This window comes from Thalassophryne amazonica, chromosome 6 (assembly GCF_902500255.1).
Source record: "Thalassophryne amazonica chromosome 6, fThaAma1.1, whole genome shotgun sequence".
Classification (NCBI taxonomy): domain Eukaryota; kingdom Metazoa; phylum Chordata; class Actinopteri; order Batrachoidiformes; family Batrachoididae; genus Thalassophryne; species Thalassophryne amazonica.
This window is the reverse complement of record NC_047108.1, coordinates 12,147,515-12,172,718: the sequence shown is the minus strand read 5'-3', so window position 1 is coordinate 12,172,718 and position 25,204 is coordinate 12,147,515. Positions and strand designations below refer to the sequence as shown.

Below are 25,204 nucleotides of genomic sequence, written 5' to 3'. Positions count from 1 at the left end.
GAATGAGATTATCCATGATGCAGATTAACACAGATTAAGATTATACTTTGTGTCAGTGAACATGAAGCAAACTGAGCTGGATTTTCTTAACAACCTGCTTCAGCGTCCAGACTTTGTCAGTTGTGTGTCACATGTCAGAGTTTTCCTCTACTGTTGCTTTCGTCAGCTCAGGTGATGATAGTTTTTAATATTTCTGATGTAACAGTCTGCAGTTCAACCAAACATACACATGAAATACACAGTCAAAAAGTGTTTTGTACATTATTCTAAAAACCAGTGAGGTCAAACTGAAGTGACCTGCAGCCACACAGCCCATGTGACAAAAAGTCTTAAAAAAAAATAACAATCTGTAGAATTTAGAAGTAACATTTTGGTGTCAGAGTGCTGCTAATCTGAACAAATATCTTTATTCTGAAAATTCTTACTGTAAAATAAAATGTAAAACTTTATCCTCTTTCAGCCTTGAGGAAAAAAAATACAAAGATCATGCTCAAATAAAATTGTGGGGTAAATTCACAATCAACACAAAATAATATATATTTTACAAATCAAATTCACATACAAAAATTTTGCTGTGGGCCACATCTGGCCCCTGTGACAGCACTTTGACACCAGTGTAGTGATATTTCAACTCCCCCCCCCCCCCCCTCTCTCTCTCTCTCTCTCTCTAACTCACTCACTCACACACACACACACACACACACACACACACACACACACACACACACACACACACACACACACACACACACACACACACACACACACACACACGCTCACACAAATGTATGTCTTATAAGTAACAAAAACCAACGAGCCACTGCAGAAGACAGTTAAAGGTCAGATTATTGATGCTGTATTTGTCCACTGATCTATCTGCTGTAGCTGTTAGTATCTTCATGCCCAGTGTTATTATTGCCTAGTAAGAGAAAAGTTGTGATTATTTCTGCACGAAAAATACATTTTCTTAATACCCGTGTCAACCACTAGAGGAGGACAGAGTTTATGTGACTGACAGAGCAAGTACTGTACTTAAGTAATTTTCTTTTTCTTTCAGCTCTTATTTTTTATTTATTATTGTGAAGATGTTAGGAAACAGTTGATTATATTTTGAGGTAAATCTCAAACTGACTGAAAATCTTTTCTCTCTTAAGCACCAACCTTATGACATCACAAAGTTCTATTCATATGCTGCAAACACTTCAGATCTAGTTTCATATTGAGCCAATTCTCGTGGTGCTGCAAATTTATCTTGTGAATTGTTTGTGGTCGAGAACCACTGACCAACCTCCAGAAGTCTAAGATCATTTAGTGACAATGAGTGGAAACCGTATAAAGACGTACACAGAGCAAAACTGAAAGAAAACAGAAACAGTTCTAAACTTAAATCTGCTCCTTACAGGAAACAAACTGAGATCGACAGACAATGAGACAAACAGTTCCTGGACTAGAACCGGTTCTGCTTACTTCATGTTTGCAAACTTTATCTCTGTCCAAATAGACACCTCAAAACCAACACCATCAAATATACACTACAGTAATACAGTTCAAACAACAACAAAAGTAAAGTTACAATAAAAATTACTACAAAAATCAGACACACACACAAACTTCACGTGGGAATCTGGTTCACCCCAGGCTTATTTTAATGGAAACAAACTCCTGGTGTTGGCCAAAAACACCATCTCTGAACTTTAGTCAATTCTTTAAACATATTCAAAAAAAATTCTTGTGATTATGAACATGACAGTACAAGATTTCCCCCAAAGATAAACACACAAACATTAATATCAGACAGTTTCAAGAAGTCATTTCCAAAACCAGGCCAATGTATAAATGCACATTAATAAAATATTTCCTGTGTAAGTTATTTCTGTAACATCACACATTTTGTGTTATTTTTACGTACAACAGCCAACAGTTTTTACATCATTCTGAAGCTTCATGGAGCCAAAAAATCTGTAAAAATGTCTCGTGTGACTGATTTATGGTATAAAAAGTGCTTTATCATGACGTGTAATCAGTAACGGTGAAGTCTAGACAAACCATTAATTCCGATAAAACTTCAGTTAAGATAAATAACCATTTGTAAAACAATATAATGATTGTTTTGTACGTTCATCAACTGTTGTTAGCAACGAGTGTTTTACAAGTTACCTTAACAATCTCAAAATCCGGCCACAACACAAAAAAGTCTGCTGACTGATTGGGATTTAAGCATGAATCGAATAGAAAACAAATCTGAAGCTTGAACAGTAAGATCGAGCTAACGACAAATAAGATTCATCTACTGAGACACGTACGGTCAAAGACACATCATGTCCGAAGATGAAGAGAAGCAAGACCTGCAACGAGGATTTCAGTTTAGCTGTAAAACATTCAACTCCTATAGTGTTGAAATTTACACTGTTGCTGAATTCATACAATTTTCATTGGCTCTGTGTGAGCTACTCTTTCAACAGTGTTAAACATTAACAGACCATGTTGATTACCAGGTTTAACATCATGTTAAACCTGGTGTTCTGTCAGGTGTTAAACATGGCGTTAGACATAGTGTTAAAAACTTTTACATGTATCGTGTAACATCATGTTAAACACTGTGTTATACACTCTGTGTTTAACACTGGATTTAACAATGTGATTAAACAATACATTTATCATGTTTACCACTGGGTTAAATGTAGTGTTACTGTCATGTGTTAACACTGTGTTTAATGCCAGATTCATCACAATTAAAACCGTGTTTAAGGCCAGATTTAACAGCATTGACACTAGACTAACACCTGATTTAATGCCATGTTAAATACCATGTTAAACATCACTTAACACCAGATTTATCACCATATTTAAAACCAGGTTTAAGGCCAGATTTAACAGCACTGACACTACATTAATACCTGATTTAATGACATGTAAAATACAGTGTTAAACATTACTTAACACCAGATTTAACACTCTGTTTAACACCAGATTTATCACCATATTTAAAACTGTGTTTAAGGCCAGATTTGACAGCATTGACACTAGATTAACACCAGATTTAACACTCTGTTTAACACCAGATTTAATGTCATGTTAAATGCCATGTTAAACATCACTTAACACCAGATTTAACACTCTGTTTAACACCAGATTTAATGTCATGTTAAATGCCATGTTAAACATCACTTAACACCAGATTTAACACTGTGTTTAACACCAGACATAATGTCATGTTAAATACTTTGTTAAACATCACTTAACATCAGATTCAACACTCTGTTTAACACCATATTTAATGTCACCTTAAATACGGTGTTAAACGTCACTTAACACCAGATTTACCACTCTGTTTAACACCAGATTTATCACCATATTTAAAACCAGGTTTAAGGCCAGATTTGACAGCACTGACACTAGATTAACACCTGATTTAACCTCAGACAATGTTAAACATGGAATTTAACATGGCATTAAATCCGGTGTTAATATGTTTAACACCGGCATTAAATCCGGTGTTAATATGTTTAACACCGGATTTAATGCCATGTTAAATTCCATGTTTAACATTGTCTGGGGTTTCAACATCAGATTTAACACTGTGTTTAACACCTGATTTAACACTGTGTCGAATGCCAAGTTTAGCACCATGTGTAATGCTGGTTTTGACACTTTCTGGCACTGACATTTTTACTTTATGTCACATGAAAGTGTAATCTCAACACTACACAGAGTACGTTACAGTCCTAGGAGTTAAACGTGGAATTGTTTTGGCATATATATAGAAATATCACAGCCAAGGTGTGTGGTGAGATGCGAACCTACAGCCTTCTGGCTATGAGGCGATGTCACAGACAGGGGCAGTATACTTTCACATACGTCTACACACACCCAAAGTATACCTCCAGGTTGTGAGCGCGCTCGGTTGAAGAAACGTCACTTTTTCCTGCTGAATAAAAGTGTTTTAACAGTGGAAATAATCTGTATTTTACACATACAAAATGAAAAATAAATCTGTTTCCCAAATCATTTTCCAGCATTCTGGAATGTTGTTGGTGAATATTTTTGTGCTGATGCCGGGATTCTTTCATTCAGAATCCTTCCACTTCAATCCCATAAAAGTAGAGAAAGACTGGCCAGTGCGCCTCCGCTATCCGTCATGTTCAACGCTCATAACGCCGACACGGAAAAACAATGGCCCCATTGACAAACAGACACACTGAACATTGTTTTGTTCCAAACACTCCAATCACAGCCACTGGTTTCCTGCCCTCATTATCTTCCCTCATTTACTTTAAATAGAATGTGTGTCCTATATAACAAGGATAATAACAGTCAAGTGGATTATTACACAGTAAAGCGCGCTGCCTCCCTCCTCATTGTGGAAAATCCGCATAAAATTATACACATAAGCTAGAGAAAAATAGAGAGCCAAACGGGAGACTAATGTGGCAGTACAATAAACACGTATGTGACAACTACTAATAGAAAAAAGAAATGATTAATTTTGGGTCAAAATTAGGAGCAAGACAGTGAGATTTAACATACCGTATTTTCCGGACTATAAGTCGCACTTTTTTACATGTTTTGGCCGGGGGTGCGACCTATACTCCGGTGTGACTTATAAATGAAAAATATACCGGTAGGATCTCAATTAATTTACTGTAACAAAACAATTTTACGTGACAGAGTCAATCTATGTTTTAAAATGGCCACCAGAAAAGGAAATGCAATGCATCATGGGCACTGTAGTATGGTGGCCGTCCTATAGGTTATGCTGGTCGCGATAACCAATCAGAGAACAGAACGTTGGACGCGTATTCCTCACCTCACCCACAGCGTGAGAAGCTGACGAACACGGTGCTTGCTGTTATTCCAGCATGGCGAACAAAACAGCTTCAACCCTTGGATATCAGTGTGAGCAGAGTGTTTAAGTTGACGCTGAGAGCTGCGTGGGAGCACCAGGTGAGCGACGGTGGAGGATTAGCGTGTGCACTTGGAAGGAGCTGGCGTTGATGATTGTGAAAAGCGTTTGAAGCAGACGAACATGGTGTTTATTCCGGGACGGCTAACAAAACAGCTTCAACCCTTGGATATCAGTGTGAGCAGAGTTGACGCCGAGAGCTGCATGGGAGCACTGAGCGACGGCGGAGGATTAGCGTCTGCACTTGGAAGGAGCTGTATCGACACCGCTGGGCGGTCATGAGCTGCGCAGGTAGGCGCTGCATGGTTTGGCTCGCAATGTGGTCCGCAAAATACAAACAGGTAAAATGCAGCTCACGAGAGGGCACTCGAGGCTTGTGTGACTGTTCCTGCGACTTCTGACTACCATAGAAAAATAAAAATTTCAACGTTACTGATAACATAACAAGACAACGGAGAAGGCCCGAAAAAATGCCACCAAAAAGAAAATCATACTCTGCAGATTACAAGTTAAGACTGGTTAAATATGCATCCGAAAACGGTAGCCGTCACATTATCATCTGAACTTTTCATGTTAACATACCTGTATGTCCATGGGACTTATAGTCCAGTGCAACTTATTTATGGTTTATTTTTCTTTATAATGGATAAAGTGGCTGGTGCGACTTATACTCCGGTGCGACTTATAGTCCGGAAAACACGGTAATATAATTAATACTTGAAGATATTTCAACAGGACCAATTTTCAAAAGGGTAATTTTTTTAAAGCAGTGCATTAACAAACTGCGGGTATATGCCGTACATAAAGAAATGCTAATGATTCCTAACATTTCCAGATCAAACTATTATTTCAAAGAGATAAATTTGAGGTTTGATGTTTTACAGTTTAAGAATGAACTTTATAATAAATAACTAGAACTATAATCAACAACTAACCAAAGTATGTCACACTGCCTTCACTCGGATTGGCAGTCACCGTGTCACATCACTCAGCATTTGCGTAAAATAGGCTTATTGTCTATTTTGGTCCCGCCTAGCTGATGGCACAGCAACCACTTGTCTCTTAAAACGCCCACTATGATTGAAAACGAATGGCAGTTGGTCGCTTTGCCTCTGTCTCTTGTAGCTAATGTGACCAAGGGGTGATGGAGTCCCAGCCAGGCTTGACAGCATTGCAGACACTGCAGTCAGAGCATCCTCTGCTGGGCAAACTATACTCAACAAAAATATAAACGCAACACTTTTGGTTTTGCTCCCATTTTGTATGAGATGAACTCAAAGATCTAAAACTTTTTCCGCATACACAATATCACCATTTCCCTCAAATATTGTTCACAAACCAGTCTAAATGTGTGATAGTGAGCACTTCTCCTTTGCTGAGATAATCCATCCCACCTCACAGGTGTGCCATACCAAGATGCTGATTAGACACCATGATTAGTGCACAGGTGTGCCTTAGACTGTCCACAATAAAAGGCCACTCTGAAAGGTGCATTTTTTTTTTTTTATTGGGGGGGGATACCAGTCAGTATCTGGTGTGACCACCATTTGCCTCATGCAGTGCAACACATCTCCTTCGCATCATCCGTGAAGAGAACATCTCTCCAATGTGCCAAACGCCAGCGAATGTGAGCATTTGCCCACTCAAGTCGGTTACGACGACGAACTGGAGTCAGGTCGAGACCCCGATGAGGACGACGAGCATGCAGATGAGCTTCCGTGAGACGGTTTCTGACAGTTTGTGCAGAAATTCTTTGGTTATGCAAACCGATTGTTTCAGCAGCTGTCCGAGTGGCTGGTCTCAGACGATCTTGGAGGTGAACATGCTGGATATGGAGGTCCTGGGCTGGTGTGGTTACACGTGGTCTGTGGTTGTGAGGCTGGTTGGACAGTCTGTGGACAGTCTAAGGCACACCTGTGCACTAATCATGGTGTCTAATCAGCATCTTGATATGGCACACCTGTGAGGTGGGATGGATTATCTCAGCAAAGGAGAAGTGCTCACTGTCACAGATTTAGACTGGTTTGTGAACAATATTTGAGAGAAATGGTGATATTGTGTATGTGGAAAAAGGTTTAGATCTTTGAGTTCATCTCATACAAAATGGGAGTGTACATAATTACATCATTTCTAACAGCTAACCTGTTTTTCTGCATTGTTTATTAAAAAAAAAGAACGTTTTCACTCACTCACTCAACTCTTCGACCGCTTACTCCAATTAAGGATCATAGGGTAAACGTTTTCATATCAGCAAAAATAACGGCAATTTGATATGTTCATGAAAGGCTCACATTGTCTGATATTATTGGCCAACAGTTATATCAGTCAGATTTTGTTTTAAACTAATGTGTGAAATTTTAAAATTCAATTTAATGTTATATGTACACTAAATCTAATTCAAAGTAAACAAATATTCTGTGGTTTAAGTGCACTCAGCTCTGCACTTTTGAAGACAGATTATTCATGCATTACAAAGATAAACTTTTTGCTGAACTTATAATTGGCCACTAGGGGCAGTGTGGGAGGCAGACAGAACAAAAAGCATTGGTCACCACAGAAACTTGCTCAAACAACCTGACCCCAAGCCTGAGGTCAAAGTCTTACAGAGACAGAAAGTGAGAAAGAAAGACAAGAATTCACCTCATCCCGGCACACATCGCCCCGGTAACCGCATGTGCAGGAATTTAAATGAACATGTCTTAACAGCCGTGGTCATGTGTGAGTGATGGGCGCCATGGATACGGTGCCCTGCGTCCCCGAGGCTCTGCACATCGCCTTCTGAACTAAAGAAGAAACATGAAAAGACGTTTGGAGTCTGACACACTTGTTGCGTGTTCTTGAGGGAACACCTGATGTCAGAAACGAAAGGTCCAGGTGGGAGCGACATCCGCTGGACACCTGGTGTTGAAGCTTATGGCATGAAGCCGTCACTTGATCTCTCTCAACGGGTCATGTTGATGTTGTGCGAACATGGGGAACTTTAAAATTCAACGCTGTTGAAATGTTTTCAAACATGGTCAGATTTTAACATTAAAGGTGTCGCCCCTTTGATTTTACAAAAAACTGACAAACTTTACTTCATGCTGAAATGTACATGTTGTTATTATAAAGTAATTCACTCCATAAGATCTTGTAGAAGACAAAGATGGAAGAATCGTCACAAGGTTAGAGGTTTACGCTGTATTTAATGAAACTGGAAACTGAGAACTTCTAAATTCCAGTTCACAAAAGTGTAATAACACTATCATTGACTCACACAGGCAAACCAAGTAAAAAATGTTGTAACGGTCACTAACATTAGTATTACTAGCTGACACAGCAGACCTAATTGAGTGTTGTCTTGCCTGTCCAGCAGATATCCCGCTAAACCTTCAGGTAAAATATGTCTCAATTTTAGGCGTTCTTGCTGGCTGGCTGCAGTCGCGATTGCCTTAAAGCCATATGTTTAATTCCCACATTCTAGAACGTGACTTTTCAAGGACTCCACACAATGTCCTGTTTTTCTTAAAAAAAAAAAAAATTAAAACATTATCATTCAGATTTTTTTCTCACGTTACAGATCAATGAATTTGCTCTGATTAAAGTAGCCTAAAGTTTATTTTAAAATATCAAAGGTCAAAGGTGACACCTTTTGACCTCCTGACCTTTACCCTCACACCCTTTACAACACCTGCAGAGAGCTTCACTTTACTTCCTATTAATATATTATTTGCTCCTAAAAACACAATATAATTAACTTCTTTTGTTATATTTTGGAAAAGCATGAAATATTTGTGGGATTCTTTTTGCATTTATATTTCAAAGTCTGCCTCTTTTGTCTTTGTATAAATAATGTTAAAGTTAAATGTAAATAAGGAATTTAAAACTCTCTTCGCATGTATTTGATGTGTTTGTAGTCAGAGAGGAATGACTGAGCACCAACAGTACGACGGCCACGAAAAATAATTAAATTCTCAGTTAATATGAAAAAAGGTACGAGGCTACACTCGATGGAATTCATATCTATATGCTGTCTGCTGACACATAAACAGAAATTGTTATGTAGCCTCCAGGTTGTAGTACTATAGCAACAGTGCTATACATTAGTTAACCAGTAGATGACAGTAGTGCTGAATGAGCTGTAAATTTCATCTTCTGGGAGATGCTGCGAGCGCTGGTTAGTTTCATAAGTAGACGACTATACGTGTTTTTCACTAGATGAGGCTGAGAAAATAAAGAACATGACCACTTTAAACTATACATTTGTCCATTTCTCACTTGGATAATGTCAGCGTATCCCTGTTGTGCCACATTTTTCTGCTTGTCTGGGACACTTGGACAAAAGTTGATGCTGAAGCGTGTATTATAGTATAATCTCACTCAGGCAAAAAGAAAAAATGTGTTCATGACGACGAGCCAAACACTGCCTGAGCCGAAGAACCTACTTCTTATTGTGGACACACGGAGTCGATGACACGAAAGACTTTCAAATGTCTCAAACCGTGAGCATTTCAGGATTATTTACTTTATTTCTAAAACCAACAGCTGAGTTTCCATGACAGATTTGTGCAAAAATTAAGCGATAATCTTCAGAAAGGCCATGTACTGCGTATAGACGACTCCCGATTATCCAAGGCAGTCTTCTCTGGCGAGCTCAAGGAGGGGAAGAGGAGAGTTGGTCGACCCAAAGTATGTGTCAAAGATGGTGTGAAACAGCACCTGAAGGCCTGCAACATCATCTTAACAGCATCTTAACATGGGAGAAGGATGCTCAAGACCGAACGGTTTGGCGCCGTCACTCAAGATGATCGACGGCCGCTTAGAAGACAAGACCGGACAACAAAGCCGACGCCGTGTGAGTAGAATCTCCTCACTTGCTTCAACAGCAACAGAAGGCTAAGGGCTTTATTTGTTTTTTTAAATTCAATATTCAATATTCAATATCAATACCTTTTTATTTTTTGCAAAAACTATATGGATTTGAATCACATGTCATGCATCAGCCAAGCTAACCTTCGGGCGCATGCGTGAGTTTTTTCACGCCTGTCGGTTGCGTCATTCGCCTGTGAGCAGGCTTTGTGTGAGCAGTGGTCCACCCCTCTCGTCGGATTTTTATTGTGAATAAATGTCTGAACGATTTGGAGCTTTGCTGCATCAAATTTTTTCCAGAAACTGTGAGAGACCTCCAGGTGGACACCGTTCGGAAAATGAGTATGGCTTTTAGGGATGTTTTGTGGGGATTACACAGATTAAGGAGTGTTACTGCCGCTTTAAGGACGGCCCACAACTGCTGAGAGCACGCCCGATCAACAGGCTGAAAAAAAAGGAAGAAGGCGTGGACATCAGCACTTTTTCGCACATTCCACTGTTACAGGAGTTTTTTTCATGGAAAGAAAAGCGGAGGGACGCGCCACGGAGCCGTTCATTACGCGGCACAAAACCACCTCCGTGTTGGTCTCACAGGACGGCTTTCAGGTGGATTTCAGATGGCTGTCGGTTGCTTTTCAGTCGTGTGATTATCCGAGAAATTGTGCATGAGCTGGACATGCCCCACCATGTCCTGTGAGGCTTCATCACGGCGTTGCTTTGCGCCATGCGGCTCCACCGCAACGCGCGGAACTCCTCCGCACGTGCCGAAAAAGTGCTGATGTCCACGTCTTTTCACAATTCCTGTGCTAGTCAGACGACATACCGGATCAAGACAGCGTCCAGTTTAGAAATGAATGGCACATTCCACTGTTACAGGAGTTTTTGTCATGGAAAGAAGAGCGGAGGAATTCCGCGCGTTGCGGTGGAGCCGCATGGCGCAAAGCAACGCCGTGATGAAGCCTCGCCGTGATGAAGCCTCACAGGACATGTTCTGGCATGTCCAGCTCATGCACAATTTCTCAGTTAGTCACACGACTGAAAGCCCACCAACAGCCGTCTGAAAGCCATCTCAAAGCCGTCCTGTGAGACCAACACGGAGGTGGTTTTGTCCCGCGCCATGAACGGCACGGTGGCGCATCCGTACGCTTTTCTTTCCATGAAAATAACTCCTGTAACAGTGGAATGTGCCGAAAAAGTGCTGATGTCCACGCCTTCTTCCTTTCAGATGACGTCCCGGATCAACAAAGCCTTCACGTTGGAAATGATCTGGTTGATTCAGCCTGTCGATCGGCGCTGGGAGCGCGGCATGCTCTCAGACACTGTGGGCCGTCCTTAAAGCGGCAGTAACACTCCTTAATCTGTGTAATCCCCACAAAATTGTCCCTGAAAGCCATATTAATTTTCCGAACGGTGTCCACCTGGTGGTCTCTCACAGTTTCTGGAAAAAAATTGATGCAGCAAAGCTCCAAATCATTCAGACATTTATTCGCAATAAAAATCCGACGAGAGGGTGGACCAGTGCTCACACAAAGCCTGCTCACAGGCGAATGACGCAACTGACAGGTGTGAAAAAACTCATGCTTTTGCGCACGAAGGTTCAAGCTTGGCTGATGCAATCACACGTGATTCAAATCCATATAGTTTTTGCAAAAAATAAAAAGGTCCAATACTTTTTTGGACAGACCTCGTATTTTATGTCATTTTGTAACTCTTTATGTCATGTGACCTATAATTGTGGAAAAAAGTTTTCCTTTCCAGTTCTGTAAAATATGGCTTATTCAAATTATCTGAAGAACCAGAAAGAGTATTTTTTTTTTGTTTTTGGCAATACTTGATACTTGTTTTGAAATATATGTTTACATGAAGCGTATTTTCAATTCACTAGTTACAATTGTGCAATTTGAAGCTTAAGCAGAAAGAAGGACGTGTTGAGGTTGTGTCACACAGAGAGAAGAATGAAAAACTGAACCCAAGTATCTGAACAAAGGAGAGGAAGCGCTGGATAAGTGCACGCTAATTAAAATAAAAGAAGAAGAAGAAGCACAGCTCACAAACCTTCATCACGCAGATCAGTTTAGTGCTAAACTATTTAACATTTAACTTTCTGCAAACTAGATCCACAGTCAGTATTTAAAAATCATGTGAAAAACCTCCACAATAATCCAAATGTACTAATTCTGAAAAACAACAGCGCCACCTTAAGGGCAGAGTGAGAATAATCAAATAAAAATGCGTGAAATAAAACCTCAGCTAATTGGAGTAAGCAGGTATAGAAAGTGAATGAATGAATGATATAAAACCTCAGACGCTCCACTTCAGGCGACACTTTGAAGACCAATGAACTAACCCCACAGCAGGTCCAGGGCGGGTTTCTCTAACCCACCTTGACCTTTGACCCCTCTGTGAGCAGGCTATGCGGAACAAACAAGAAGTAGTTCTTTGCAGATCGACGATTTCTGTCAATGTTATGCAAAAGATTTCAGGTGTGTTTGAAAAGGAGAAGTCAGAGTTTGCACCTGAAGCCTCAGCAGCTGGAAGAGGGAAGCAGTCGTGAGAACGTCAGTCACATCTACCGGAAACTAGAGCCAAATAGGTCCACTCAGTCAGTGCAGAAAATTAAAGGAAAACTTCCCTGATCATCCTCCAGGGTGGCAGCATGGACCGCAAGTGCTTCCTAGAGTCACCGACCAACACAGTTTGGCTGCCTTACAGGACGCGGGGGGATATTTTAGCTACCGAGAGACTCATTCTGCAGCCACGGGAAGCTTTTGGACATTATGTCAGTAAACGTGACCCTGAATGTGAGTACAGCCAACAAAACTGTCCCACAGAGGTGAGTGTCGCAGAATTTTAATACCCATTAGACTTGTGTAAGGTGGACAGGCCACTGGGGATGAGGCTGAGGGGTCACGTTCTTCGAGGTGGCAGTTTAGGAGCCCTCTGGTTGTGGTGAGGTCACGTCTGGGAGGTGCTCTGCAATCCAGCTGGTCAACTCCTTCAACACCGACTCGACCACCTCTGGGAGGTCATGGTGAAGGGCGTGGTAGCCTCCCTCATAGATCTACGGGAGAATTTACAGACATAAATTATAAGCATTTGTTTTGTTTCTGTCTTTGAATTTTAAAGCTGCAGGAGAAAATGAAAGTCATCAGAGGGCTGATGCAAACGCTGTACGCTCTACACGCCACGATATACTTGTACAAGCAAATATACATCTGTCTGTAAAGGCCCCGTCACACTTAGCAAGAATGAGCAGGAATCAAGCAGAATCAGGCCCAACAGGTTAAAAAGCCACAATCTGAGCCACTGTCGGGAAGGAATGGTAAATGGACTGCATTTATATAGCGCTTTTCCATCTGCATGAGACGCTCAAAGCAATTTACACATCAATGGCTCACATTCCCTCCGGTGTGAGGGTGCTGCTATACAAGGTGCTCACTACACCCGGAGCAACTAGGGGATTAAGGACCTTGCCCAAGGGCCCTTTGTGATTTTCCAGTCAGGTTGGGATTTGAACCGAGGAGCCTTTGGTCTCAAGCCCAATGCTTAACCACTAGACCATCACCTCTCCAAAGAAAGAGGGAAAGATCTTCCAACAGCTGTGTAAGAAAGTTGTTTGAATATGGGCAGATCCCGCCTCCTCCTCGACTGATTTGTGCACCCTCTGTGTGCATCAGCTTTTGAATGCAGTCCAAATGTAGCTGGAACACAGTACGAATACCTGGAATGCTGTTAGATTGCAGTAAGAATATTATGAATCCACCTCAAATGCCGTACAACTGCGGTTCAAACACCACCCGAAGTCTGGATGGAAGGCAATTAAGGGGAGGGGCGTGGCAAAGCAAGCACTGTGATCTGCTGCCTTTTGGAGACCTGCCGTGTGTCTCTGCTGGATGTCGAACGACATCCAACCTATGAGCTGATGGCATCTAAATCAGGGTCCACTGACTATCACATCACTGAAGTGCATGTACACGCATGTGAACAGACTACTACGGCCACTACTACAATCACTGACGTGCACACGCATTATTACCAGTGCGGCAGTGATAGCCTCCAGCCCGCGATGCATCACATTACACCCATAATCAGGAGACCTGGATGACATGTATCAGGCCATACACTGGATATCATATGTAATCCTGAGAAGTGTCAAGGCAGGTGTTGATATGAGAGCATTACACTGCTGCCGGCCAGCCCCTCCATCGCTTGCGATCTCTCTCTCGCTCAGTGTCACTCACTCCCTCACTCTGCCTCTCACGCCCTTCCCCTCTCCAGATATAGCTCTATGAGCTGATCACACTGTGGTCCGTGTGTGTGTCATGCCAATCAGTCAATGCTGCACATAATGGACTCTCTGAACTGTGTGATCGAGTGTCACTTGCCCAGACGCGCAGTGGACCTTCCCGCTGTCTGGCTGCTGCATGCAGCGATGAGGGCAGACAATTCTATGTGAAAGATCCCTGATACACGGGCCCACCACACATGTGGTGACTGCATGGGTGGCAGGTGCATGTACGTATAAACGGCGGCCTGAACTGAACCGGCAGCAAGAATCTAAAGAGTCGTATCTAAAAACTTTGATTCGTCTTGATAGCTGGATGCTGCGTGTTGCACCACTGGACACAGCGTAATATGGAATAATCATTTCTTAGTGGATGGCGCATCTGCCCTTGGATCATGGCAGATGTCACCATCCCATTTCGCACCCAGGTTCACACAGATGACATGACGTGCTGCAGGGTGGCTGGTAGTCGCTGTGTGGTGGGAGAAGCACCTGCAGCTGTTCCAAAGGTGACTATTTACTTTATTTACATTGTAATACTTTGATAAACGATTGCATCGTCAGTCCTTCTAATGGTTAAGAAGACGTATTGGTCATTATATGTTTATTACAACTGTGACAACCCGTTCAGAAGCACTGTGTAGCGCTGCGCTGCTGCGCCACAGCAAATCAATGTGTCTCAGTGGCACTGTGCATCTGAATAGGGTGTTACAGCCATGATAACATAATATTACAGATACATCTTCTAAGGCATGAGGTGGACTGACAATGTATCTGTAATATCATGCTCATTATAGACATAACACCGCGTTCACAAGTGCTGCGCTTCTGCGTGGCTCAGACGCATTGACTCACAGTGACACAGTGTTTTCTGTTTACTGCACAATGTTCATGTCTTGTTCACAAAATGAATGCGTGCCACAGACGTTGCACATTACAATATTTCCTTTGCTCTCCTCAAATGGGATGCACAGATGGTGCTGTCCAGCAGCTCCGTGCAGCATTCGGCACATGCCAATCAGACTGTTTCTCCGTGAGAATATTTAGAACACAGTCAGAATGCAGTTAGACTCCACCTCGACTGCTGTACGATATTTTTCCACATCAACTGTTTTGAACATGAGCAAAACATTGGGGCCGGCCTCAGAAATGGACTTGACTGTTTGGAACGACCTCAGATTGCAGTCAGAGGGTTTTGAATGCACCTCAACTGTTCCAGAATGTATGCTGAATTTTCATTCGGACTCATTCGGCCTCTAGTGTGACGCGGGTATAAAGGTGTTTTTAACTCTGTGTGACTTCATTATGAAGACATTCAGACCAATCAATTACAAATATTTTGGTAATCAATATATGTTCTAGATAATTTAGCTAGGCTTCTTGGTCACCGAAGTATACAAAAAAAAAGGTGTTTTTTTGGACCATGTTTTCCTTAACCTCAACCAAACTAGTCCAAAATCTAGTCACCCCTAGACATCTATCCAAGTCATATTTCCACCAAACATGAAGGAAATCCATGCAGCTGTTTTTGGGTTATCTCATTCAAAGACATACAGACAGACAGACACAACAGTAAAAACTGCTTGCTGCTTTGCTGACGTGCAGGATAACATCAAGCGTAACATCGACTGTATAAATTCAATGGCTGGAATGTTGTGTTACTTTTCTCACCACTTCATTTAATTTTTTCTCATCTTGTGACATAACGCGTAAATTTCCTTTTTTGACTAGAATGACGTCTGATTTCTGTTCTGTTCGCACAAAGTGAAAAAGCTGAAGTTACAAATGCTGCACAGTAAAGTCCAGCTCGGGTTCAAACCCATGACCTTCATGCTGTGAGGACGCTATGTCAACCGCTGCACCACTGCGTTCCCACCAGCAATAAATTAGTCACATCAAAACAAAAAAATAAAAAAAATGAAGAAGTGGTGCCCCACCTTGAGTTTTTTGTCCGTGCTGGCGGCATTCTTGTACATCACTTCGGAACCTCTGATGTCGCAGAGTTTGTCGGTGTCGCCGTGCAGCAGCAGGAAGGGCCAGCTGATGGAGGGGATCGCCCTCTCGATGCGCGCCACCGCCCCCATCAGCTGTATGGCGAATGACACCCGCATCCTCCCGTGATAGTTCAGCTCATCAGCATCATACGCCTCCACCTGGCAGGAGTTAGGAAGTGTAGGCATCAGATCTGATAACGTCCAGCAGGTCAAAGGTCAAAAAGAGAAAATCAAATTCTGCAGAATCCAAAATGTTCCTTTAAAACTGTGTGAGCAGAAAGTTTTCCCTTCAGGAATGACATTTTTAATTCAAAGCAAATACATTTGGTGCGGCATGGTGCCTCAACGCCACACTTAACTCTGCAGTTTGATCTAAATACAGGAAAAGTCCGGAAGAGAAGAATGGCATCGTGGGAAAAAAAGGAGACATAAGGGTGAGAAGTGTCGTGGGAAGGTCTGTTGTTTCAACAAAGACTAAATTTATCCACATTAAAATGCCAGTGTGGCGATCCGTGACGACAGGCTGCGGACAGCGATTTGGAAGCCCAGAAGAAGAAGAAGAAGAAAAAAAACCTCAGCAGTTTCCATCAGTTTAAAGTCGACCTGAATTCCCAACTGCTGCTCTATGACATCGAAGCCTTTGATGTACTCACTCTCACATGGATTAATTACAAAACAGTTAACACGTGCGCTCAGTCCACATGTGCACGCCACACACACACACACACACACACACACACACACACACACACACACACACACACACACACACACACACACACACACACACACACACACACACACACACAAACTGCTTTAAATGATAAATATGACATCATCCACATGTTCGGTCACATTATTATAAATGTGTCCCTCAGAATGTGGTTCACTTTGTGCATTTACACAAAAAATCATTTGCTATAAAGCACTTCGTTCAAGTGTTTTTGTGCAAATACACACAACTTGATGTTTTTGTGCAAATACACCCAACTTGATGTTTTTCCACCTGATCACTTTGATCATTCTTTCTGGCAAATCCTGCTCAAGGACAAACAAACGGTGGTGATCACAAAACCTCCTTGGAAGACGTCAAGTTTTATTACGTCAGCCACGCGATGGAACAGCGTGAAGGGTGCGTGATTGTGCTTCTGTTCGTGATAACGCAAAACACAGAAAGCAAATTTCAGTGAAAGACTGTGCAGAGATCACATTCAACTCAGAGAAGCATTGATTACATTTAGAATCTGATCTGGATTCTAAATTAGAGCGGAGCCCGACACAAGCCTATACTGATATCAGGCTGATTTAAGTTTCCAGGAACCTAAGAATAAAACCAGTCCTCTGGTGGTAGATGGGGGTACTAACTGTGTTTTGCACTGAGTGGTAAGATGAACCAAATCAGAGGATTTTTTCTGTGCTTCCAACATTGGCTGCCACTTTTGGAAGGGTATGGGCGAGTTTATGGAATCAGGCTCAGGCTGGAAGTTGATGTCTCATCTGATGAACAACCGTGCAAATCGCTTTCTCATAAATGGTTAAGGATTAGGTCTTTAATGCACAAAAAGTCTGGAAATTTGAAAAATTCCACCTGGAATTCTGCTACTTTCTGCACTTCCAGAAAGTAGCAGAATTCCAACATGGCTCAAGTCCGCCTCTGGGAGTTTCCACCTTTTCATACCGCGCAGAATACTGGCATTATTACTCTGGCTGAGATCTGCGCTCTCCTAGCGCAGCTCGTATCTGAAAACCGTAGACATGAATCAGATCTGAATGAAGGAGTCACATTAAAGACGAGTGTAAATGCAGCCCCAAGCAGCTCACAAACAGACCTCCATCAAATGCTTCAGCGTTTGCTCCTCCTCACCTGCTTCGGATCCCGTGAGACCCATTTGGACTCGATGGCTCCCAAAGTGAGGCTGGGCGCCACGGAGTTCAGAACCTTGGCCAAGAAAACCTGCAAGAGATTAAAAAAAAACACACAGAGCATGTGAAGAATGTGGCGAGCTGACAGGTGACCCGCACTAGCCTGTTTGTATCAATCTTTTCTCACCATCTGTCATGTGACGAGAGTTTAAAAGTGCTTGAGTCATGAGGAGACTATTAATAACAACCCAGAGACAGATAAGCAGCTTTTAAGCAGGTATGTGCACATTTGCATCAACTGTGTTTCTACTCTGTTAAATCGGTCTGTTAAATCCATGCAGGTTTAAATTCTAATAAATGCAATATATAACAATAAAATGCGGATTTTCTCTGCACACATGCTCATACGTTCCTCCTGCACAAGCAATTTTGGCACTTTTTAAAAATGAGGTGCTAATTTTTTTCAGCAGAAATGATGAAAATTCAGGTTAAAACACAAAACTTCTAAAAATTTAAAAACAAAACAAAAATTCCAGAGAGAATAAAGAGGACGGTCGTGTTGTGCTGAGCCATGACATTCAACTCTTACGGTGAACAATAAGTTTTTATGTTTTTTATTATTATTTAACCAGACAAAAAAAAAAACACCTTGAGATCGCGACCTCTTTTACAAGGGCGACCTGGAAAAGAAAGGCAGCAGCACACGTCATAATAGACAAATTAACAACATCAATCAATCAATCAATCAATTTTTTCAATCAATTTTTTTTTTATATAGCGCCAAATCACAACAAACAGTTGCCCCAAGGCGCTTTATATTGTAAGGCAAGGCCATACAATAGTTATGTAAAACCCCAACGGTCAAAACGACCCCCTGTGAGCAAGCACTTGGCGACAGTGGGAAGGAAAAACTCCCTTTTAACAGGAAGAAACCTCCAGCAGAACCAGGCTCAGGGAGGGGCAGTCTTCTGCTGGGACTGGTTGGGGCTGAGGGAGAGAACCAGGAAAAAGACATGCTGTGGAGGGGAGCAGAGATCAATCACTAATGATTAAATGCAGAGTGGTGCATACAGAGCAAAAAGAGAAAGAAACAGTGCATCATGGGAACCCCCCAGCAGTCTACGTCTATAGCAGCATAACTAAGGGATGGTTCAGGGTCACCTGATCCAGCCCTAACTATAAGCTTTAGCAAAAAGGAAAGTTTTAAGCCTAATCTTAAAAGTAGAGAGGGTGTCTGTCTCCCTGATCTGAATTGGGAGCTGGTTCCACAGGAGAGGAGCCTGAAAGCTGAAGGCTCTGCCTCCCATTCTACTCTTACAAACCCTAGGAACTACAAGTAAGCCTGCAGTCTGAGAGCGAAGCGCTCTATTGGGGTGATATGGTACTACGAGGTCCCTAAGATAAGATGGGACCTGATTATTCAAAACCTTATAAGTAAGAAGAAGAATTTTAAATTCTATTCTAGAATTAACAGGAAGCCAATGAAGAGAGGTCAATATGGGTGAGATATGCTCTCTCCTTCTAGTCCCCGTTAGTACTCTAGCTGCAGCATTTTGAATTAACTGAAGGCTTTTTAGGGAACTTTTAGGACAACCTGATAATAATGAATTACAATAGTCCAGCCTAGAGGAAATAAATGCATGAATTAGTTTTTCAGCATCACTCTGAGACAAGACCTTTCTAATTTTAGAGATATTGCGTAAATGCAAAAAAGCAGTCCTACATATTTGTTTAATATGCGCTTTGAATGACATATCCTGATCAAAATGACTCCAAGATTTCTCACAGTATTACTAGAGGTCAGGGGTAATGCCATCCAGAGTAAGGATCTGGTTAGACACCATGTTTCTAAGATTTGTGGGGCCAAGTACAATAACTTCAGTTTTATCTGAGTTTAAAAGCAGGAAATTAGAGGTCATCCATGTCTTTATGTCTGTAAGACAATCCTGCAGTTTAGCTAATTGGTGTGTGTCCTCTGGCTTCATGGATAGATAAAGCTGGGTATCATCTGCGTAACAATGAAAATTTAAGCAATACCGTCTAATAATACTGCCTAAGGGAAGCATGTATCAAGTGAATAAAATTGGTCCTAGCACAGAACCTTGTGGAACTCCATAATTAACTTTAGTCTGTGAAGAAGATTCCCCATTTACATGAACAAATTGTAATCTATTAGACAAATATGATTCAAACCACCGCAGCGCAGTGCCTTTAATACCTATGGCATGCTCTAATCTCTGTAATAAAATTTTATGGTCAACAGTATCAAAAGCAGCACTGAGGTCTAACAGAACAAGCACAGAGATGAGTCCACTGTCCGAGGCCATAAGAAGATCATTTGTAACCTTCACTAATGTTGTTTCTGTACTATGATGAATTCTAAAACCTGACTGAAACTCTTCAAATAGACCATTCCTCTGCAGATGATCAGTTAGCTGTTTTACAACTACCCTTTCAAGAATTTTTGAGAGAAAAGGAAGGTTGGACATTGGCCTATAATTAGCTAAGATAGCTGGGTCAAGTGATGGCTTTTTAAGTAATGGTTTAATTACTGCCACCTTAAAAGCCTGTGGTACATAGCCAACTAACAAAGATAAATTGATCATATTTAAGATCGAAGCATTAAATAATGGTAGGGCTTCCTTGAGCAGCCTGGTAGGAATGGGGTCTAATAGACATGTTGATGGTTTGGATGAAGTAACTAATGAAAATAACTCAGACAGAACAATCGGAGAGAAAGAGTCTAACCATCACTGAAAGCAGCCAAAGATAACGATACGTCTTTGGGATGGTTATGAGTAATTTTTTCTCTAATAGTTAAAATTTTGTTAGCAAAGAAAGTCATGAAGTCATTACTAGTTAAAGTTAATGGAATACTCAGCTCAATAGAGCTCTGACTCTTTGTCAGCCTGGCTACAGTGCTGAAAAGAAACCTGGGGTTGTTCTTATTTTCTTCAATTAGTGATGAGTAGAAAGATGTCCTAGCTTTACGGAGGGCTTTTTTATAGAGCAACAGACTCTTTTTCCAGGCTAAGTGAAGATCTTTTAAATTAGTGAGATGCCATTTCCTCTCCAACTTACGGGTTATCTGCTTTAAGCTACGAGTTTGTGAGTTATACCACGGAGTCAGGCACTTCTGATTTAAAGCTCTCTTTTTCAGAGGAGCTACAGCATCCAAAGTTGTCTTCAATGAGGATGTAAAACTATTGACGAGATACTCTATCTCACTTACAGAGTTTAGGTAGCTACTCTGCACTGTGTTGGTATATGGCATTAGAGAACATAAAGAAGGAATCATATCCTTAAACCTAGTTACAGCGCTTTCTGAAAGACTTCTAGTGTAATGAAACTTATTCCCCACTGCTGGGTAGTCCATCAGAGTAAATGTAAATGTTATTAAGAAATGATCAGACAGAAGGGAGTTTTCAGGGAATACTGTTAAGTCTTCTATTTCCATACCATAAGTCAGAACAAGATCTAAGATATGATTAAAGTGGTGGGTGGACTCATTTACATTTTGAGCAAAGCCAATAGAGTCTAATAATAGATTAAATGCAGTGTTGAGGCTGTCATTCTCAGCATCTGTGTGGATGTTAAAATCGCCCACTATAATTATCTTATCTGAGCTAAGCACTAAGTCAGACAAAAGGTCTGAAAATTCACAGAGAAACTCACAGTAACGACCAGGTGGGACTTCCAATTTGGATGGACAAGACTAAGAGTCAAGCTTTCAAATGAATTAAAGCTCTGTCTGGGTTTTTGATTAATTAATAAGCTGGAATGGAAGATTGCTGCTAATCCTCCGCCTCGGCCCGTGCTACGAGCATTCTGACAGTTAGTGTGACTCGGGGGTGTTGACTCATTTAAACTAACATATTCATCCTGCTGTAACCAGGTTTCTGTAAGGCAGAATAAATCAATATGTTGATCAATTATTATATCATTTACCAACAGGGACTTAGGAGAGAGAGACCTAATGTTTAATAGACCACATTTAACTGTTTTAGTCTGTGGTGCAGTTGAAGGTGCTATATTATTTTTTCTTTTGGCATTTTTATGCTTAAATAGATTTTTGCTGGTTATTGGTGAACTGGGAGCAGACACCGTCTCTACGGGGATGGGGTAATGAGGGGATGGCAGGGGGAGAGAAGCTGCAGAGAGGTGTGTAAGACTACAACTCTGCTTCCTGGTCCCAACCCTGGATAGTCACGGTTTGGAGGATTTAAGAAAATTGGCCAGATTTCTAGAAATGAGAGCTGCTCCATTCAAAGTGGGATGGATGCCGTCTCTCCTAACAAGACTAGGTTTTCCCCAGAAGCTTTGCCAATTATCTATGAAGCCCACCTCATTTTTTGGACACCACTCAGACAGCCAGCAATTCAAGGAGAACATTCGGCTAAACATGTCACTCCCGGTCCGATTGGGGAGGGGCCCAGAGAAAACTACAGAGTCCGACATTGTTTTTGCAAAGTTACACACCGATTCAATGTTAATTTTAGTGACCTCCGATTGGCGTAACCGGGTGTCATTACTGCCGACGTGAATTACAATCTTACCAAATTTACGCTTAGCCTTAGCCAGCAGTTTCAAATTTCCTTCAATGTCGCCTGCTCTGGCCCCCGGAAGACAATTGACTATGGTTGCTGGTGTCGCTAACTTCACATTTCTCAAAACAGAGTCGCCAATAACCAGAGTTTGATCCTCGGCGGGTGTGTCGTCGAGTGGGGAAAAACGGTTAGAGATGTGAACGGGTTGACGGTGTACACGGGGCTTCTGTTTAGAACTACGCTTCCTCCTCACAGTCACCCAGTCGGCCTGCTTTCCCGGCTGCTCGGGATCTGCCAGAGGGGAACTAACGGCGGCTAAGCTACCTTGGTCCGCACCGACTACAGGGGCCTGGCTAGCTGTAGAATTTTCCACGGTGCGGAGCCGAGTCTCCAATTCGCCCAGCCTGGCCTCCAAAGCTATGAATAAGCTACACTTATTACAAGTACCGTTACTGCTAAAGGAGGCCGAGGAATAACTAAACATTTCACACCCAGAGCAAAAAAGTGCGGGAAAGACAGGAGACGCCGCCATGCTAAATCAGCTAAGAGCTAGTAGCTGCGCTATGCTAGCGGATTCCTAAAAACACGCAAAGTGAATAATGTGTAAATAATTTAGAGGTGATTCAGCAGAAGGAGTGCTTTAGTTAAGGCACGTGAAGATAACACTGGGAAACAAATCGTTATCTAGTTAACTAGATCAATCTAACTGCGCAGATTAAACAGCTAACAGATACAGAAAAACACCGCTGTGCTCCGGAACAGGAAGTGATACAATACCGCAGTGAGGTGTTAGTTGCGCATCTCTAGCTTCATTTGTCACCTCACACTGACACATTTTCTATTTTCCCTATATTTTTGCATATTCTGGATCACCAGATCTGGAATCCGGATCCGATCATCACCAAACTTTATTGTTTGATAGAACATTTGACTATGTTACACCTTAATTTTTTTCAAGCCTTTCTGCCTTGTTTTTCTGGAGTTAGAAACTAGAATGTCAAAATTCCCCCTATCCCGCAATGGTGAAGAATCCTTTAAAAAATTCCTGGATCCGGATTGTGATCCAGATCACCACTAAAATTTAATCACTTGTTCCTCTTGTCATTTCCAACAACTCCACAAACTTTCATCAAAATCTGTTCAAAACCTTTTGAGTTATCCTGCTGACAAACAGACAGACAAACAAACAAACGCGACCGAAAACATAACCTCCTTGGCGGAGGTAACAAGAGCAATCTGAGATTTCTGACATCTGCCAAGGGTTGATGAGGACTTAAAATAACAGATATGTGATTCACATCGTGACTTTACCTGGCTCCAGATTCCAGAACACAATGCAATAATTGTGTACTGATCCAGAACGGTCCGACTGATCAAGATGTTGAAATCTGCTATTACATTTTACAAGCTGAAACACAATAGTGTGTTCCTGATTTTGGTTTTACATTGTGATGTCGTATCTTTCTGCTGCAGAACCTGCATATTGATCCAAATCAATCTCAACAAATCCTGAGCCAGAATTCGTATGCAGATTAGCACCAAAATTTAATGGAGTCTTTCATGCCCTAATATCTTTCTGTGGTGCAAATTTGTTAAGAATCTATGAAGTAGTTCAAAGCCTATATAAAGTGAAATCTTGATCCAGAATCTGGATCCAGATTACCTCCAAAATTCTGTGGCGTCTTCCATGCCCTAATATCTATCTGTGGTGCAAATTTCATCAAAATCCGTGCAGTAGTTTTGAAGTAATCCTTCAAAATTTATAGTATATCAAGGGAAATCTTGATCCAGATAACCTCCCACATTCAGTGGAAACTTCCTTGGCCTAATATCTATCTGTGGTACTTTTTTGGTGAGAATCCGTGAAGTAGTTTTGACATAATCCTGCTAAAAAACAAACAAATAAATAAATAAATACCGATGATTTTATGAGGTCCCTTCACAGTAAAATCACCAGTGTGAAATTAACACTGACAGTGTACATATGGTCCCACTCTGACCAGAATAAGACCATATGTACACTGACAGTGTTTATTTAACACTGTCAGTGTTAATTTTATGCTGGTGATTTTACTGTTTTGGCAGAGAAAAAAAAACAGTTTAAGATTTAAAATGACAGGCACTGTTTGTTCAAAACCGTTCCATTCGAGGTCTCTTAAAATAGAGCGGAAAGGGTTCAGAGAAATTAACCCCAACAGCTGCAGTTCAGTTTGGAAGACATTTTAAGCAGAGGGAGCAGAAAAAAGAAAAGCTTTCTTTCCAGTTTCAGTCCGAACACGAGGTTCACAAAAACACAAGATATCCAAAGAAAATTAGATAAGTCAGAACCAACCCAATAAAAGCCTTGTAAACCAGAGTCATCCAGTGTGTATATCGCCTTACAGTCAAAGAAGGCATGCCAGCATGAGCATACAACTCACAGCGGTGGGTGAGACGGCTACAACCAGTGATGAATCTCAGAGCACAATGGTACAACGGAGTTGAGGACTGTAGACAACTGGTCGAAGCACACATATACACAACATCACCATAATCCAGTACAGACAAACAAAACAACTAAGCTTGAACAAATAGAAAAAAACAACCTCCTCAGGATGGTGAGCAGAGGACGTCATCTGTAAAAATTACTGAGAAAACTGAGAAAAACCAGCAGAAGTCCTGGTTATGCATATTTTGGGGTTTAGTTCTGATCGCCATGCTATTCTCTTTCTGACATTAATCTTTGCGTATTATTGTTATTGTCTGTGTTTGGCGGTTTATTCAC

General features: G+C 41.5%; 1 protein-coding gene and 2 long non-coding RNA genes across 5 annotated transcripts in view; 1 reads left to right on the top strand and 2 right to left on the bottom strand.

Annotated features, from left to right (window-relative positions):
- Nucleotides 1-356: 356 nt before the first annotated feature.
- Nucleotides 357-3,720, bottom strand: LOC117511851. The gene is made up of 2 exons (XR_004561101.1): nt 3,578-3,720; nt 357-3,417 (listed from the first exon to the last, which is right to left on the bottom strand). It is a non-coding gene; the product is annotated as an uncharacterized LOC117511851 (long non-coding RNA).
- On the top strand, nt 3,416-4,403 carry LOC117511852. The gene is made up of 2 exons (XR_004561102.1): nt 3,416-3,618; nt 3,714-4,403. It is a non-coding gene; the product is annotated as an uncharacterized LOC117511852 (long non-coding RNA).
- A 6,925-nt stretch (nt 4,404-11,328) lies between these two features.
- The window catches only part of mgll (monoglyceride lipase), a 106,812-nt gene continuing 92,936 nt past the window's right edge, over nt 11,329-25,204 (bottom strand). For all 3 annotated transcript variants that reach the window (XM_034171760.1, XM_034171759.1, XM_034171758.1), the window contains 3 exons: nt 17,895-17,984; nt 15,974-16,189; nt 11,329-12,812 (listed from right to left, as the gene is read on the bottom strand). In XM_034171760.1, coding sequence (XP_034027651.1) covers nt 12,681-12,812; nt 15,974-16,189; nt 17,895-17,984 — 438 coding nt within the window. In that variant the 3' untranslated portion in view covers nt 11,329-12,680. The remainder of the gene's footprint in view (nt 12,813-15,973; nt 16,190-17,894; nt 17,985-25,204) is intronic.